Source organism: Alligator sinensis, unplaced genomic scaffold, assembly GCF_000455745.1.
Source record: "Alligator sinensis unplaced genomic scaffold, ASM45574v1 scaffold49_1, whole genome shotgun sequence".
Lineage (NCBI taxonomy): Eukaryota > Metazoa > Chordata > Crocodylia > Alligatoridae > Alligator > Alligator sinensis.
In genome coordinates this window covers 247,006-263,769 of record NW_005841970.1, presented here as the reverse complement: position 1 = coordinate 263,769, position 16,764 = coordinate 247,006, and the positions used below count along the sequence as shown (strand labels likewise).

Sequence of the window (16,764 nt, the reverse complement as noted above, 5' to 3'; positions counted from 1 at the left end):
GATCTGCACGACATGAGAGGGATTGCAGCTGCAGTTTGAGAGCTGGCACTGTGTGGGGCTCTTCGTACCAGGGGCTGGGTTTGGAGTGGACTTTGGCGGCGCTGGGAGGAGGCTGCAGGCACCCCGAATTTCACCACAGCTCCGCTTCCAGCCCCACACTGCCGCCCGGCATGGCCCTGGCTGAATGCCCTGCCTACACCCAAGCGCCAGAAAAACACACAACTGTGCCAAGCAGCAGGCAGCGGAGCCGTGGCAAAACCTGGGGTGGATGCAGCCTCCTCCCAGTGCCGCCAGAGCCTACTCTGAGCCCAGCCCCCACTGAGAAGAGCCCCGCGCAGCACCCGTTCTGGCTCTACCCCGCAGCTGCAGCCCACCCTGCGCTGCGCAGATGTGGGGGCACGTGCCCCCCCCCCCCCCCCCTCCTGGGGTGCAAGCAGCAGCAGGAGAGTTGTGCCTCCATCCTGCGCCCCTTCTCCTCCCCTTGCTGGGCAGCACCTGCGCCTGCCCCTGCCCCCTCCCTCACCACAGGGGGCATTGATCTGCCCCCCCATGCCCCTTCCCTCCCCTTCCAACTTACCAGCTGGAGGCAGGCTGCCGGCTCTGCTCTGTGCTGCTCTGCGGCTGCACGCAGCATGGCCATTTATTGGCCCCACTGGGCCAATATCTGATACAGACAATTTTCTTTATATCGGTACTGATCTGATATCAAACCAACATATGAGTGCACCTCTAGCTATACTACTATAATTTAATATCATTACAATTGTTACATCTGTCTATACCCTGAGAGAAGCTAAAAACAGTGTGACAAATATTCATTACCAGGTTTGACAAGGTTATTAAATGTACAGATCTAGATCTCTAACTGAAGGGAACAGAAAAGAGTATCTTTGTACTGAGGCTGAAAAGTATTCCTGAGGCAGAGCTAGGGTTGGGGCAGGAGACCCATTACAGTGAAATACCACTCCTCTGAATTTTCATGAAGAAATCCACGAAATAAAATCCAACATATTTAACTCAGCTTGGGCCTGCTTAATTTCCTTCGGCTCCACTGTACCCGCTACAGGAGCCATGATCCAATCCAAAGAAAGAGAAAGCAGTAAATCCATGTGAAAGCAAGACCAAAAGACACTGGACTACCTTTCTGGATTTGTGGGTCTTTTCTGTCAAGGTCTTCAGGATTTAGTAGGCTGGGAGACCCTGACAGACCCCATGTTCACAAGCTCCCAGGCATTTGTTCAAATGTGAATGATATACAGTAAGATATGAAACATGAATCTAGTGAAACTTTTGTATCACTGCGCTACTCGTGGAATGATTCAGGTCATGGGATCATCAATGATGCTAGACTTGCATCATTAGTTCTCTTGCTAGACTTACATTAGTAAGAGAACATCACAGTATTTTATGGTCTAAATAACGGCTTAATTTCCATGACTTTGAGGCGGCTACTATCCATGAATAATAAAATCATGAGAAACTTATGCTTGTCTTTCCAAATAAGAGCTAATAAACCAATATACAGCATCATGCTCATTCTTATGTACATATACATAGCTTTTCAAAGAGGGCAGTCAGCCTGTTCAGGCTAAAAAACTAAAGGTAACAGCCTAAGACAGGTGCTGGATGGAATTCCTGTTTCTTCAACACAGGTAGGTTATAATCACCTTTTAAAAAGAGAAGCCCAAGGCTTACGACAAAAACAGTTTTAACCAAACAGTTTTAACAAGTGAAGCACAGTAACTATTCAAGGCAATCACTGCACAGAAGTAAAACATACAATCATGAGAAGAATCTTTGTTTGGCTTTACACATTCAAAATCCCTAGAAATAAAGATGAGAAAGGGGAGTTTAAGTTTTCTAAAGTGAAAGATTATATTGCCTGAAACCCTCATTCTGGGTTCAGATTTGTGAAAAGAGTGGTAGTTCTGGCTCTTACAGTTTTCACAGCACAAGTTACTACTAAAGTCATACCTATCCCATATCCTTCATACAGTTGTCTTTCACGTTCCATGGTCTGTTTGATGATCATCTCCCGGGAACCATGCTGTCTCCCTTGTCTGCCTTTGATACTGTTATGCAACTCGATCTGCTCCAGTTCATCACTGAATCGATTTAAGTAACTGAAAGACAACAACATATATTTCAGCTAGGAATAGCAACGTTGTAACACAACGATACTAGTCTGGTTGCGTGTCAGGGACATTTTTACCAGTTACAATACTTTGTCTTCTAAGCCATTTCGAAATATGCCATAAAGGCAAACTGAGATTGCTGTCAGCTAAACTCAAATACTTTTTTCAAAGTATAAAAAGACTAGATAAGTTCTGATCCCATGACTCTTACTATTAGATTTTGCAGAGTATAGCACAGATTAGCCTATGCAAGCAACTCTTAGAGAAGGAAGGTTAGTGTTATATTAGAAGAACTTCCTAAGGACTCTAGGAGTAGGATAAGATTTGTTCCTGTTTATGACTACAAGCTACACAAAAGGTTGACAAATAATTTCACTATAAGGAACTGAAATAGAAATGTGAAATTTTGCCAACTGTTAATCATTTAGGTTAAATTTTTCTAAGTTAGTTTTTTTGGGAATATTTCATTTTAGATTACTTAAACGTCATAGGTAATGAGATTTCTAAAAATACACTGTTTTGTTCACATTAATAAACTACTGCTCCTGCTTATATGGCTATGAATAGACATCACATTTATCCTGGGAGACATACTTTTGTCCTGGGACTACAGACATACATTCCTGGTGTCCTACTTCAACTCCCTCTGAAGAATGCTGGATAAAATGTACAAACATTTCTCCCAGGACAACCTGTTGCATGTTTGTATGATTACTGTGGTTCATACCAGGGATAAATCTGTCAGGATGTGTGCTTGTGTGGGCTACCTACTGGGGAAGGAGCAATGATGCATGAAAGGGCTCCTGTTTTGATACGAGTCAAATGAAACATCTATTTACAGCCTATTATGAGAAACTCTAGTACCTTCACACTTTGGAGCAACAATTTAAAATATGACGCTGGTATGGGAAGGTTTGCTATATTGTCAGGGAAGCTTCTTTTGCTATGTTTGGAGGAAAAGCAGCCAAATTTGACCAAAAAATGCTAAAATTGCCTAGCTTGAACACACTTGACTTTAATAATAGTGGATGGGTAGGCGGGTATGTGTTTGTGTGTGTGAGAGATTGTACACATGTTGCATTGCAGTAGCTATAATTGCTTTATATTGCTATTGTTATAATCAATCTTGTTATGATTTGTTTTTCATAATATTTTAATCAGTCATCATTACTTTGTATAAAATATTAAATAACCATGGAATTAACCACCTACTTTAAATCCCCGATTGCTTAGAAATGTATCTGACCTGTTGGTCTCATTATTTTAGAACTTAAATTTAGTATAAGAAAAATGTTTATATAAGGTCTGTGGTATGTCTGGCATGTTTGACAACAGGTAATGAAAGAATGAATGATGCATGTCTGTGACAACATGAATCAAGACAGTCCTCTCGCAGCAGGTGACAATAGCCTCCTGTGGTTTAAGAGTTAAAGACTGCAGCGATGTCAAGTCAGCAGTTAAGGATTACCAAATACTAAATCATGCCTTCACCCTGAGGGCTGAAGACTACAAGCAACGACCCCCACAAAGATTGTAGACCACAAAGCCAGAAGATCACGTCCTACCAATCCCAGCCTGCCAACGGGACAAGGACAATGACCTTTACATCCGACTCAGTGGAATTCATAGGCTTGTATGGACAGCTATCACTATAAAATATGAACACAAAGAAAAGGCTTTGGGTCTGTCCACCTGCAAGAAGGAGTTTTGGGTGCGCCCAACAAGACATGACTCCATTCCTCACGATCGGTCTGGCTGGCCACCAGACTGACCCAAGCATCTTTAGAACTTGGTAACACCTTAACCTTTGCAGGACTGTCTAACTATCTGTGTATGCGCTTGTTTCTTTTGTATGAATGAATGAATGAATGAGTATGTATGGGAATGAGTGAAGCAGATAACCTTACTGTTCTTTATTCCTCTTATGTTGCATGTTTTATGTTCCAATAAATGCAGCGTTGTACCTTATCCCATAAGATTCATGCTTGTTTTTAATTCACACTGTATGCCCTGTGCGTACAACACACACACAATATATCTTAAGTGACCCCTGTGCAACCTGGAAAACAAAAATCTTGTTGCCTTTCATTAAAACCTCAAATGAAAATATTCTGAATATTTTAAAGTATCATGCCATCATTCACACTGGGAAAAGGATTGGGAACATTTTTCCAGATCAGGCCAGAATAACCCAGTTTGAGGTCCAAAGCAGGGCAGAGCTAGGACCCAACTGCTACCATTTCTCTCTGCACCCAGCTGCAACAATGCGGGTGAAGCCCCCAGTTGCTGAATGCCACAAGGGTCCCTGCTTCATGGGCCAGATCGAATAGCTCCGAAGTTGTAGGTTGCCTACACTGCACTGAGAGGAATTAAAGTCTTCTGACTCTTACATAACTAAGACCTGTTCTTCAACATCCTTAAAAATACCCTGTTATGTAGGTTTTCTTGAACTGTGTAAGAAACGTACCATGACTGAAGATAAATGAAAGTCTACAATCAGGCAATGTTGCCCTTCCTATGGTGATTCAGCTACCATATGGCCAACCTTTGCTAAATAAACCCTTAAATATAGCAATGATAAAAGTCTCTTTGTACAGCTTCCTACTTCAAAATTGCTTGCCTTTAAAATTCATGCACTGTGGTAGTTGAGAGGGTCCCGACTGAAAATGAAATAGGATAAGAGGACTAGAATCGACTAGCCACGTTTTCACCAAACAATGGACAGCTCCATGCCCTTATGCTATCCTGATCATGTAGTCTTTAGAAAGGGCATATAGCTGTAGCTGTGTTATTTGGAGCTGCCTTCACTATGCACGAAGGGACGGAAATCTTGCGTGGTAAAGTTGCGCCATGATCTAATTCAGGAGCTCCAGGGTACTTATGACATTTCTGTTATGCATATATTTAATACTAAAAAAATTAAGAACCAGTAACATCTAAAAATAAAACTTGAAAAGTAAGAGGTAGTTTATTAAAGGTTGGTTGTAGTTTTACCAGTCAATCTTATTTCAAACAAATCAAACGTTTTATTGTTCTAGATCCAATCTTACTTTTCAATTAGTTCACAGGCTTCTTTCTTTGTGTAGTCTGCTTTGCTAGGGTCAAGGTGACTTTGAAACCACTGCAATTTTTCTCCTACAAGAATAAAATTAATATTAATTACAATAGCACTTCATATAAATACAGAGCCCTTTGTTCCTGTAATAAATTTTATTTTCCAGGGTTTAATATTCAGTCATAAATATTTGGCTCATTAGAGTACCTGCACTGAGTCTCACTGAAGATTTCATACAAATAAAATATTTTATCTAGGTGTCATTTTTAACTTTGGGAGGAAGAAACTGGTAAGGAAAGTACTGTCATCTGTTTCTCATCTCCCTTTACCTAAACATATATTGTTCTTGTTTTTGTTTTAAGATACTAGAAATCTGGAAGAAAATATCTAATGTATTTTTCCATTTTTAATATAAAAAGAAGTAAGTTTGTTCTAAAACAGCAGCATGGAGAAGAATAATATTGGTTAAGACCTATTCATTCCATGGCAAGCAGTCAGATTTATAAAATTTAAGAATGGGGTAAATTTGAAAGATATAATATGTAGCATACAAAGTTGTCTAAAATTCAATGTTATTTCACTTAAAGCATCTTTTTGTGTAAGTGTTCACGTATAAACATTATATGTATTGGTAAAACCAGATTGTATTTAGGAAAGAAAGTTTGTTCTGTTGTATGTTAAATTACCTTGTGCTAAGACATACATCTGTGTGCACTGTAAACATTAAGCACAAGTAAAATCTTTCAATATCCTGACTGTATCAATATATGTAGGGTTAATGGGAACATATGATGCTTGAATAAACAGAATCTTTTAATAAGCTAGTTGTCATTCCTGCAACTACAAAGTAACTCCATAGCATTCCTTTTCCCTCAAAACTCTGGAAGACTTTCTTTCAAAACCAAAAATTATTGTTTAAAAAAAACAAAACAGTTTATCAAACTTACCTACAGTACTCAGACGCAAAGCTTTCTCATTTTTCAACCTAGAAAAGTAAAAGTTCATGCAATAGCCAATAATTAGTTAATAAAAAGCAGGGCAAAAATAATAGCAACTCAAAACATTTTTTCCATTCCTATCAAAATAAGAACATGAAAAAAGTCTGTTTCAGATCAAAGGAAGCATTTCATTTCCAAAAGTATTACATTTCAAATTTAAACAAATTTGGTCTCAAGATACTATTCAGAGACAGTTTATTTGAAAATGTCTAAATAAAAGGATTTGACTTAATTTCCCCTCCTCCCTTTTTTCACTTGAAAATTATTTGCTTATTTCAGCACAAATGGGCAGATTATTTTGTCAACCCAAAACTGACAAAATACTGTGGTTAAAAAAAACCAAAGCAAAACTATTTGTCTAACACTTCTGAAAATCTACCAAGAGAATGCCCATGGTAAAACAGGATGAAAACATGCCTTATGAGAACCTTCATTTTTAAAACATACCACTATGACAGTTTCTGTGGGTATTTTATGCAGGAACATCAGACCCAGGCTCAGTCCCTACATCAAGTATGTCAAGGGTGGGTGCATATTTGGGCCCATGGGTCACATAGGGAGTTTTGCTGAGCTGTTGTGGGTTGGGTCAGCACCCCCAAGTCACCAAAATGCCCTGTACAGGAAGGGGTCATGGGCAGGACAGGCAGGCAAGGCTGGGACCCTGGGATGGTGACAGGACGGAGCTAGAGGCTGGGGCCAGGTCAGAGCCATAATCCGCTGCCCACATGCCCCAGCAATGGGGGCAGGTTCTGCTGGCATAGGTGTGCAGGGGGCGGATCACAACTCTGTCCAGCCCTGTGCTGCCACCACTCCAAGATCCTGGCCTCAGCCCAAGACGCAGCTCCCCACCCTGCTGTGCACCCTTGCCCACACAGCTCCCAGCCATTCTCCCCAGAGATCATTGGGTCACCATGAAGACTGGTCAGGAGCTGTGCAGGGAGCTGCACCCGGGGCCAGTGTTGTAGGACAATGATAATGCAGGGCCTGGCCTGGGGCCAAACCCCAGTTCTGCAGGCAGGGACGTGCAGGGAGCACATTGTGGCTCCGCCTGGGCCCTGTGATCAGGGAGCCATGCAGGCCCAGTGCATGGCAGAGCTGCATGCCTCTGCTTGCAGAACCTGTGCCTGTCACAGGGGCACGTGGGAAGCAGACAGCAGCTCTGCGCTAGCCTCATGCTGTTATCCCGCCAAGACCTCAGTCTTCCTGGCCCCACACACGTCTTGCTTGCAGATGCCGTTCCCTGCTGGCCTGCAGCCCTATTCCAGCTGCCTGGCCACATGCCCTCCCTGCACAGGTCATGCCTCCAGCCATGGGTGGAAGGTGGATGGGCTGAGGTGCCTAAGCATTGGGGTTGGGTCCAGCAGCGGCAGCCAGAAGGAGCCATCACCACCAGGGCTGTCAGGAAACAGAGTCCAGCCACCGTGCTACCCCAACCCCGCTGTGTGTCTGCTGGCGGAGGGACTGACTGCATGTGCCATGGCCCAAGCTGCTGCCCACACCCGGGCCAGGTGGGACCAAGGGACCCACTGCCAACTGAACAAAATCTCTCCATGGGCCAAATACAGTCTGCAGCTCCTATTCTGCACACCCCTGAAATATGTAAACTATTTCCAGTATATCCCCATTGTGTTATCTAATGGAAGCGAAAGAAATGAAGTAAAATTACACCTTATTTATTCATTCCTATAGACTTAACATTATTTTGTGACAAGTGATAACAAAATAGATGGTGAGATATCTTCAAAACTAGTCAATAGCTTTTATGTGAAGACTAAGAAAGTAAATTGCAAGGAGTTTCCATATCATTCCCCCTTTTTGAATTACTGGATGTATGGTACAGCCTTGTTAATTCTGGAGGATATATGATAGAGCCTCATACTTTTAGTCTTGGAGATCTCAGGGTAATACCTGATGATCAAGTTGTATGGCTGTCATTTGAAGTAAGCAAGGATAAAATATACAAAAATCTCTCAAGTACGCATTGGTTTAGCACAAATAATGACATTAACCGTTGTGAAATAATATTTATTCTTGTCAAGACAATTCCCTAAATGTTCCAAACAGCAGAAAACCATTTTTAATTAAAATATACAGTAACACAAGATGCAACAGCAGGTTCTCTGGTATAAATCGTCACTGCTTCACTGAAGTCAATGGAGCCATGACAACAATTAATAACAGTAGGCAGGGCTCCCAGAGTGGGTAATAGAATAATAAAATCAAATACAATACAGTATAAAACCAAATAAATTAGGCAAGATTCTTCTCCTTTTCTTTTCTTTAAAAAAAAAAACAAAACTTCACCATGTAGAGCAAGTTTATTTATTAATAAAATAAGCTTGCTCTATTTTAAAAGATAAAAATGGAACCTAACTCAGAAGAAAAATTCTAAGTTAATGGATTCTAGTTTTAAACTAACAGACCTGGAATGTGATCTTAATAGATAAAGAAAAGGAAGAATTAACATTACAACAAATTAAAGTGAGAATTACAGTTAATGTCTCAAACAGAGACCGATGCAGGGGAAAAAGTAGATAGCACAAAAGCCAATACTTGGAAGCAGACCAAGTGTGGAAAATTCTGGAGATTGGACAAAAAAAGATTCCACATCTAGGAAACAACATGCAAAAATGAAAGGGAATTTTAAAAAGTAGTAGTAAGAATGAGAACAGAAAAAGAGCAAAGAATGGGCAGCATATACAATTTTTAAAAATAAAATTGTAATTACATAAGAAGTAAGTGCTACACTGGGTCAGACCAATGGTAAATCTGGTGTATCTGCTGTGATCTATCCCATAACATCTCTGGAATCCACCAGTTGCTGGCTTAGAGGTGCTAGGGGATACACTCTGATTATTTTGTGTAACAGCTGTTAAAGGATCTATCAGGCATAACTGTGTCTAGTCCCTTTTTAAACTTGGCTATCCTATCTACCTCTATAACCTCCTGTGGTTATGAGTTCCACAATTAACTATGTACTTCATTGAAAGGTACTTTCTCATTAGTTTTAAACCTGTCTCCTAATTTCCAGGGGTCTCCTTTAGTTATAGTATTCTGGAACTTAGTGAGTAACAGTTCTCTATTCACTTTGTCCACTCTCTTCATGCTTTTATAGATCTCTACCATGTCCACCTCAGTCTCTTTTTCAAACTTAAGAGTCCTAGCCTTTATTAAGGCAAGAATTTTTCTGGGCAGTATCATTTATTGGACCAGTTGCATGATTGGGATAGTTTTAGAAAATCTTTCAGGTATCATCGTATCTTTCCTCAGGGAGACCTCTCACATTTCTTGAACCACCACGGCTATAATGTCACTTCAACATTAATCTTTTTTTTAAGTCTTTCCTGGTATGGCAGCTGCTCTATATCCCGTCATCTTAGTTGCCCTTCTTTTGCACCTGTCCAAATTCTACTACATCTTTTTTGAAATATATAAACCAGAACTGCACACTATATTCCTGATCAGGTAATCTACCATACTCCTAGTACAATATTGTTTTTAGTCAAGTACTGAATTTTCACCCACTGAGATTCTGAGGTCATTTTCCTATCAGGTATGATTTTCACACTGTTACTCTCTGCTACCTTTAACATCCAGTGCCATTCCCCAAGCACCATGTCCTACTCTGATTCCTACTTGTTTGTTACCTGGTATAACGGTATGCCATTGATTAATATCCTTCCACCAAGTTTCTGAGATGTCTATTACATAAAGGTTACCATTTCATATCAGGCATTCTAGTTCACCCATCTTATTTTTTATGCATCTAACATTTGTCCTTGCTTTGTTACCTATTACTACATATGCTATTTGACTCAAAGTCTAAGTGCACTGACTAATCCTCACCACTGTCTACGGTTACACTTCCGACTTCCTTACTATTGTTTTCAAGAGGATACAGAATTTGTATGATGCCCCCTTTGTGGCTGCATCCAACCAAGCTGTGCCCTTCTTTGCACTTGTCTGCTTTCCCTCATTTTTAATGTAAAAACAAATCACTCTATGACTTCTTAATTTTTAGTGCCAGTAGTCTGGTTCTCTCTAAGTTCATGTAGAGCCCATCTTTTCTGTACAGGTTCCTCCTATCCCAAAAAGTGTCCCAATTCCTGGTAAACCTAAAACCTTTCTCCCTATAACCACCAACTCATCCCTGCACTGAGACACTGAAGCTCTGTCTCAGTCTCTGTCCTGCACATTGAACACACCTGCTCTCTAAAGGCCAGGAGCTCCTTGCACAAAGTGCACACATATGAAACCAACCTCCAGGGCAGATGATACTGATATATGCTGCACTCAGTGCAATAAATTAGACAGCCTTCGCACTTTTAAAAGGTAATGTGTTTACCTTTAAATGCAAGTCCATTATTTTAAGCATAAATTGTAACAAACTTGATTTTTAGTCATCTTCAGCATTTGACACTCCTGTCTATGTGCCCTGCATGGCAATACAGACAATAGTGCATGCCTACAAAGTGTTGCCATGGAGAAAATTGCTATGCAACATAAAAAAGCTACCTAAATTAGAGCTGTAGCATATGCAGCTTACTCCTGCCTAGAAATGCTACAAGCTTGTTTGTACTACATTACAGTAAATAAACCATTAACAGTTTTTATTCATGTACTGGTATAAGCCAGTAATACTCAAGTAGGGTGCCAAAGCATCCTGTAGTACCTTGAGATGCTTTCAAGTGTGCCATGGGGCTGCCATGCAACATTAGCACTGTTAGGTGTGCAAACATGATTCACAAGATAAACCCAGATATGTTAATTAGGACTCCACAGTGTAAAAAATATTCTGACCTGTTGTGGTCTTTGAGTTATTTACAACAGAAGAATTGCTCTATTATTTTTCCATAGTCAAAAGAAAAAGTTAAAACAAAGAGTTGGCATTTTCTGAGGGGTACCTTGAGTGTATCTAGGGGTGCCTCAAGTTAAAAAAGGTTGAGACCACTGATATAAACACATACACAAGTAAAATATCCAGCGACAAAAACATTTTCTGAAATAAGCACAGCTAAACACATTTTATATACTTGCACAAATATGCTTCACATGCAAACAGATTTTCATTAAAAAGGCAGCACAACCTGCTAGTGTGAAACTCAGCTTTGCACCCTACAAGAAAATGGAGTGAGTACTTCCCAAATGAGAACATCTTAGAGTATTAGAAGGATTAGTCCATCAATTCATGCAATCAAAGTGATGGGAAGGAGGCAGCAGTTAAAGGACTCTTTGGATGAAAACAACATTCTAAACAAGAGCTGAACACAAATAATTTACTTTTTCAGGGAATATTAAGACTTCTAGGAGTTACTGCCCTGACACCAACTTTCACTTTGACCTAAATCCACAAAGGGACATCTGAAAGCCTTGCTGCAGAGTGGAACTGTCACTCCCTCAGTGGTTGTGGCTCCTGCTAAGGGTGATACTAAAGTACAGCGAAACCTCTGTTATCCGGCACCCATGGGGAATGGGGGGTGCCGGATAACCAAATATGCCGGTTACCTGAGAGGCGTCTTTGCCTGCTTGGGCAAAGACGCCCCTCCTGCTGCATCCGGTGCATCAGTGTGCCAGGGGACAGGCACCACACTGCCTCTCCCCTGGCATCAGTGTGCTGGGGGACAGGGAGGGGGGCCTGTGCAGGCTGCTTTGCCCTGGGCCATGGCCCGAAGTGGGACTGTTAATAGAGCATGCCAGTTAATGAAGTGACGGATAACGCAGCTTTTACTGTACTAAGGCTCCTGCACCCTAGCATGGCAAGTGTTAAGCAGCTAAGAAAGTCACCAAGGTCAGAAAGCTGAGCAGAGAACCAATTAGCTCCTAAAAAACAATTATTCCTAGATTCATAGATTATAGTCTCAGAGGGGACCACAATGGATCATTGTGTCCGAACCCCCGCCCCTGGCAGGAAAGAGGATGGGGATCAGATGATCCCAGCCAAGTAACTATCAAGCCTCCTTTTGAAGACCTCCAAGTTAGGTGATAGTACCACCTCTCTTGGAAGCCCATTCGAAATTCTTCCTAATGTCTAACCTAAATTTACTCTCCACTAGTTTGCACCCATTATTCCTAGTTACTCCTAGGGGTGCTCTGGTAAATAGCGCATCTCCAATTCCCTGTTGCCCTCCCTTGATAAACTTATAGGCGACTACAAGGTCACTCCTCAGCCATCTCTTGTGAAGGCTGAAGAGATCCAGATCCCTCAACCTCCCCTCGTAGGGTCTTTCATGGAGGCCACTAATCATGTGAGCGGCCCTCCTCTGAGCCCTCTCCAGATTCTCTGTGTCCCTCTTGAAGTGTGGCACCCAAAACTGGACACAGAGCTCCAAATGCGGCCTGACCAATGCTGCATAGAGGGGGAGCATCATCTCCCTTGATCTGCTGGTCATGCATCTGCTAATACACGACAAGGCGTGATTGGCCTTGTTGATGGCATTATGCTGCCGGCTCCTGTTCATCTTGGAGTCAACTATGACTCCAAGATCCCTCTCAGCTGCTGAGAAAGTCATCCCCCAACCTATAGGTGTGCTGGGGATTCCTCCTTCCTAGGTGGAGTACCTTACATTTAGCTTTGTTGAATTGCATTCTATTTTGTTCTGCCCACTGATCCAACCTATTCAGGTCGGCCTGCGTCTGCTCCCTGCCCTCCGGTGTATTAACTTTGTCTCATAACTTGGTATCATCTGCGAACTTAGAGAGGGTGCTCACCACACCCTCATCCAAATCGCTGATGAAGATATTAAATAACACCGGTCCAAGGACCGAACCCTGCAGGACACCACTGCCCACCTCCTTCCAGGCCAAGAACAACCTGTCCACCACCACTCTCTGGGTGCAGTCCCTAAGCCAGTTGGCCACCCACCTGACCGTGTAAGCATCCACTCCACAGCCCACTAACTTCCCTATAAGAACAGGATGCGAAACTGTGTCAAAGGCCTTCCTAAAATCCAGGTAGATGACATCAGCCTCAGCTCCTGTGTCAAGGCAGTGTGACCTGGTCATAAAAGGCTATTAGGTTTGTCAGGCAGTATCTACCTGTGATGAACCCGTGCTGGTTTCCTTTCAGCATCATTTCCCCTGCTGGGCCTTCACAAATGTGCTCTTTGATGATTTTTTCCAGTATTTTCCCAGGTTCATCCCCTTTCCCCTTTTTAAAAATGGGCACCACATTGGCCCTTTTCCAGTCCTCAGGGACCTGGTCAGAGCACCATGAGTGCTCAACAGTCGTGCCAGTGGCTCAGCTATGACACTGGCCAATTCCTTCAGCACCTGAGGATGGAGGTCATCTGGGCCGGCTGACTTGTACCCATCCAGCCCTTCCAAGTGCTCCTTAACTAAGTCAGAACCAACCTTTGGCAGACTGGTGCCTTTTGGACATCTGTCTATGCTCAGGGTAGGGGAATTGTCTTGGTCAGTACTAAGTACTGACCAAGACAATTCCCCTACCCTGAGCATAGACAGATGTCCAAAAGGCACCAGACCGCCAAAGGTTACTGAAACAAAGAACTCGTTGAAGAGCTTCGCCTTTTTCCTTGCGTCAACCACCAACTGTCCTGACTTGTCCTGCAGGGGCCCTATGTTCCTGTGTGCTTTCCTTTTGCTCGCTATGCATCTGTAGAAGGACTTTTTATTGTCCTTAATTGTTGTAGCCAGCCTAAGATCCAGTCCTGCCTTGGCCTGCCTAATTGATTCCCTGCAATAGCATGCCAGGGAGGTGTATTTCTTCTTGGTGGCAGCCCCCTGCTTCCACTGCCTATAAATCTCTTTCTTTGCTTCCAGTCTTTTCTAGAGTTCCCTGTTCAGCCAAGGGGGCTTTTTTATCCCCTTACCCCCGTTCCTGTGTAAGGGGATAGACTCCTTTTGTGCTCCAAGGATTACTCCCTTGAGAAACCTCCAACCCTCCGGAACCCCCATTTGCTCAATGCTCTTGAGTTCCGCCACCTTACTAACTAGCCTTCTAAGTTTACTAAAATTGGCCCTTCTCTGAAGTCTAACACTTTATAGATTCATAGATGTTAGGGTCGGAATGGACCTCAATAGATCATCGAGTCCGACCCCCTGCATAGGCAGGAAAGAGGGCTGGGTCTAGATGACCCCAGCTAGACTTTAGCCTCACTGGATATTTTTCCCACCCTTCACTGGATAGTGAACTCTACCAAGTGATGGTCACCATATCCCAGGTTACTGTGTACTCACAGGTTCCCCACGAGATCATCCCCTGTTGCTTAGATTTATCTGCAGAATTATCTGCTCTCTGATATTTTGGGATAACATTTAGTCTCTTCTGTGGGATGGTTCTACTAATTAATTTGACATTCAATAGCTCTCACTTTTTCCTGTGGCTAGAGCTGCTAGCTATAATGGGGCGCATGTGCACATGTGTGCGCGCGCGCGCACACACACACACACACAACAATACCCCCCCCCCAGAAGCTCTCATCCTTGGCTGTCTTTTATGCTAGTTAGACATGCTCAAAGAACATCTACAAGACTGGGTTCTACAAGCATTATAACCATCTAGTTCGAACACAGGGCTTTGAATCCTCTCAATGGAGTCAGCATTTAGGCGTATTTGCACGTAACCACCAGAAAAAACTTCATTACTGTACACTGAGGCACCTACAGGGTCAGCTAGCAGCTAACAAAGGTTTTGGAGATCTCAGCTTCATAAAAATGTTAAATTTAGGCACCTAGGTCCCCTTGTGCATTTAATCGCTTATCCTCAAAATCAGCACAGATTCCTCACATGATTCTGTGTCCACAAAATTATGCACAACTCTTCAGAAGAGAACTCTTATGAATGAAAAAGAGCAGCCCATATGTAATCTGTCTCAGAAACATACAGGCCATTTTCACTCCATACCACCTGGTCTCTTAGGAGCACTACATGATCAATGATGGCATATAACATTTGGGAACATCAGAGTAAGACAACAGAAAGGGTGGAGGTCACATAATATGATATTTGTCACTGACAGCTTAACTACCCTGCTTCAAAAAACAAGCTTGGGCAACTCTTACTTAGCCTTTGACAATTGTCTATTAATCCCCTGGCTAGGGACAGAGATTCAAAAAGCTTGAGCCTGAATTGATTTAGTCTTTGCAGATTAGTTTAACCTGCCTAGGCTGAATCAGTTCATAACGGTTCAGACATCCCCTCTGGACTGAAAAATGCAGGCACATGCCTGCAGTGGCTCAGGCTAGAAGCTAGTGGGTACTAAAACAGCCCTCCCTTCCCTTCCACAATGCTGAGCTGAGCCCCAGCAAGATGCTCAGGGAAGGGAAGGGAAGGGAAGAGAAGGGAAGGGTCCGTCCCCCCGTCCCCCCTCCACCTCCCAGCAGCGAGGGAGCCAGCAAGGATTTACACAGTATTTACTAACACAGCGGGGAGTTGCACAGCATTTATCAGCCCATCAGCAAAATAAAGGGGTCTCTCTATAGTTCAAGCTCTTCTTAAACAACTTTTTCCAAGGAAGGAAGGGAGGGACATTACCAGGTACCTGCTGATCAGCTCCAAAAAGCCCTAAGCCAACACTGTTCTGTCTGCCTTTGTCCCATCTCCCACAGCATGGAAGTAGTCAGCATGTGGTCTGCTAGCTAATGCTGAGAGGTGTCTATCTAAGGCAGAGGGGAGTGGTGAGGGGCATGAGGGGGGCAAGGAGGAAGCCAGGTAGACCCTACTGTACCTGCAGTTTCTGCCAGAGCTGCAGCTAAGCAGCAAAGGGGAGGGGCCAGCCCAGAGCAGGGCCCCGCCCAGCATTGGGATTCTGGAGGACTCTGATTTAACTTAAACCATGAAGGGGTCTGGGACAGACACTGCATAAACTGGTTAGACCCAAATCAGTTAAGTATGATACTACATTCAACCAGGTTCATCTCAAACTGGATTCAGCCATTTTCAAACCAGTTTATGTGCACTGAACATTTGTTCTGTTGCAGGTTTAAACCAGTTTCTGATCACTTCATAGACATTCGGGCTGGAAGGGACCCCGAAGGATCATCAAGTCCAGTCTCCTGCCCAGAGGCAGGAAGTCAGCAGGGATCATAGGATCCCAGCAAGATAAACATCCAAATGTGTCTTGAAGGAGTTCAAAGTGGGTGCTTGAACCACCTCCGGCAGCAGTCTATTTCAAACCTTGAGGGCTCGGACAGTAAAGAAGTTCTTCTTTATGTCCAGCTTGAATCGGCTGCGGAGGAGTTTGTGACCGTTCGATCTTGTCATCCCTTGGGGCGCTCTGGTGAACAGAAGTTCCCTCAGATCCTGGTGAACATCCCTGATAAACTTGGAGGTGGCCACCAGATCACCCCTGAGCCTGCACTTTTCCAGGCTGAAGAGTCCTCTGGCTCTCAGCCTCTCATCATAAGGTCTGTTTTCCTGACCTCTGAACATGCGCGTGGCTCTCCTCTGCACTCTCTCAAGCTTCTCCACATCCTTTCTAAATTGTGGAGCCCAAAACTGGACACAGTACTCCAGCTGCGGCCTCACCAAGGCCGAGTACAACGGGAGAATGATGTCCCGGGATTTGCTTGAGAAGCATCTATGGATGCAAGCCAGCATTTTGCTCGCTTTACTAGC

General features: G+C 43.2%; 1 protein-coding gene across 1 annotated transcript in view; it reads right to left on the bottom strand.

Annotated features, from left to right (window-relative positions):
* Positions 1 to 16,764, bottom strand: part of TMA16 (translation machinery associated 16 homolog) — a 70,170-nt gene that overhangs the window by 24,504 nt on the left and 28,902 nt on the right. Inside the window, exons 3-5 of the mRNA XM_006020827.3 lie at positions 6,138 to 6,175; positions 5,186 to 5,270; positions 1,975 to 2,123 (exon numbers count right to left, since the gene is read on the bottom strand). Of these exons, the coding sequence (XP_006020889.1) occupies positions 1,975 to 2,123; positions 5,186 to 5,270; positions 6,138 to 6,175 (272 nt within the window). The remainder of the gene's footprint in view (positions 1 to 1,974; positions 2,124 to 5,185; positions 5,271 to 6,137; positions 6,176 to 16,764) is intronic.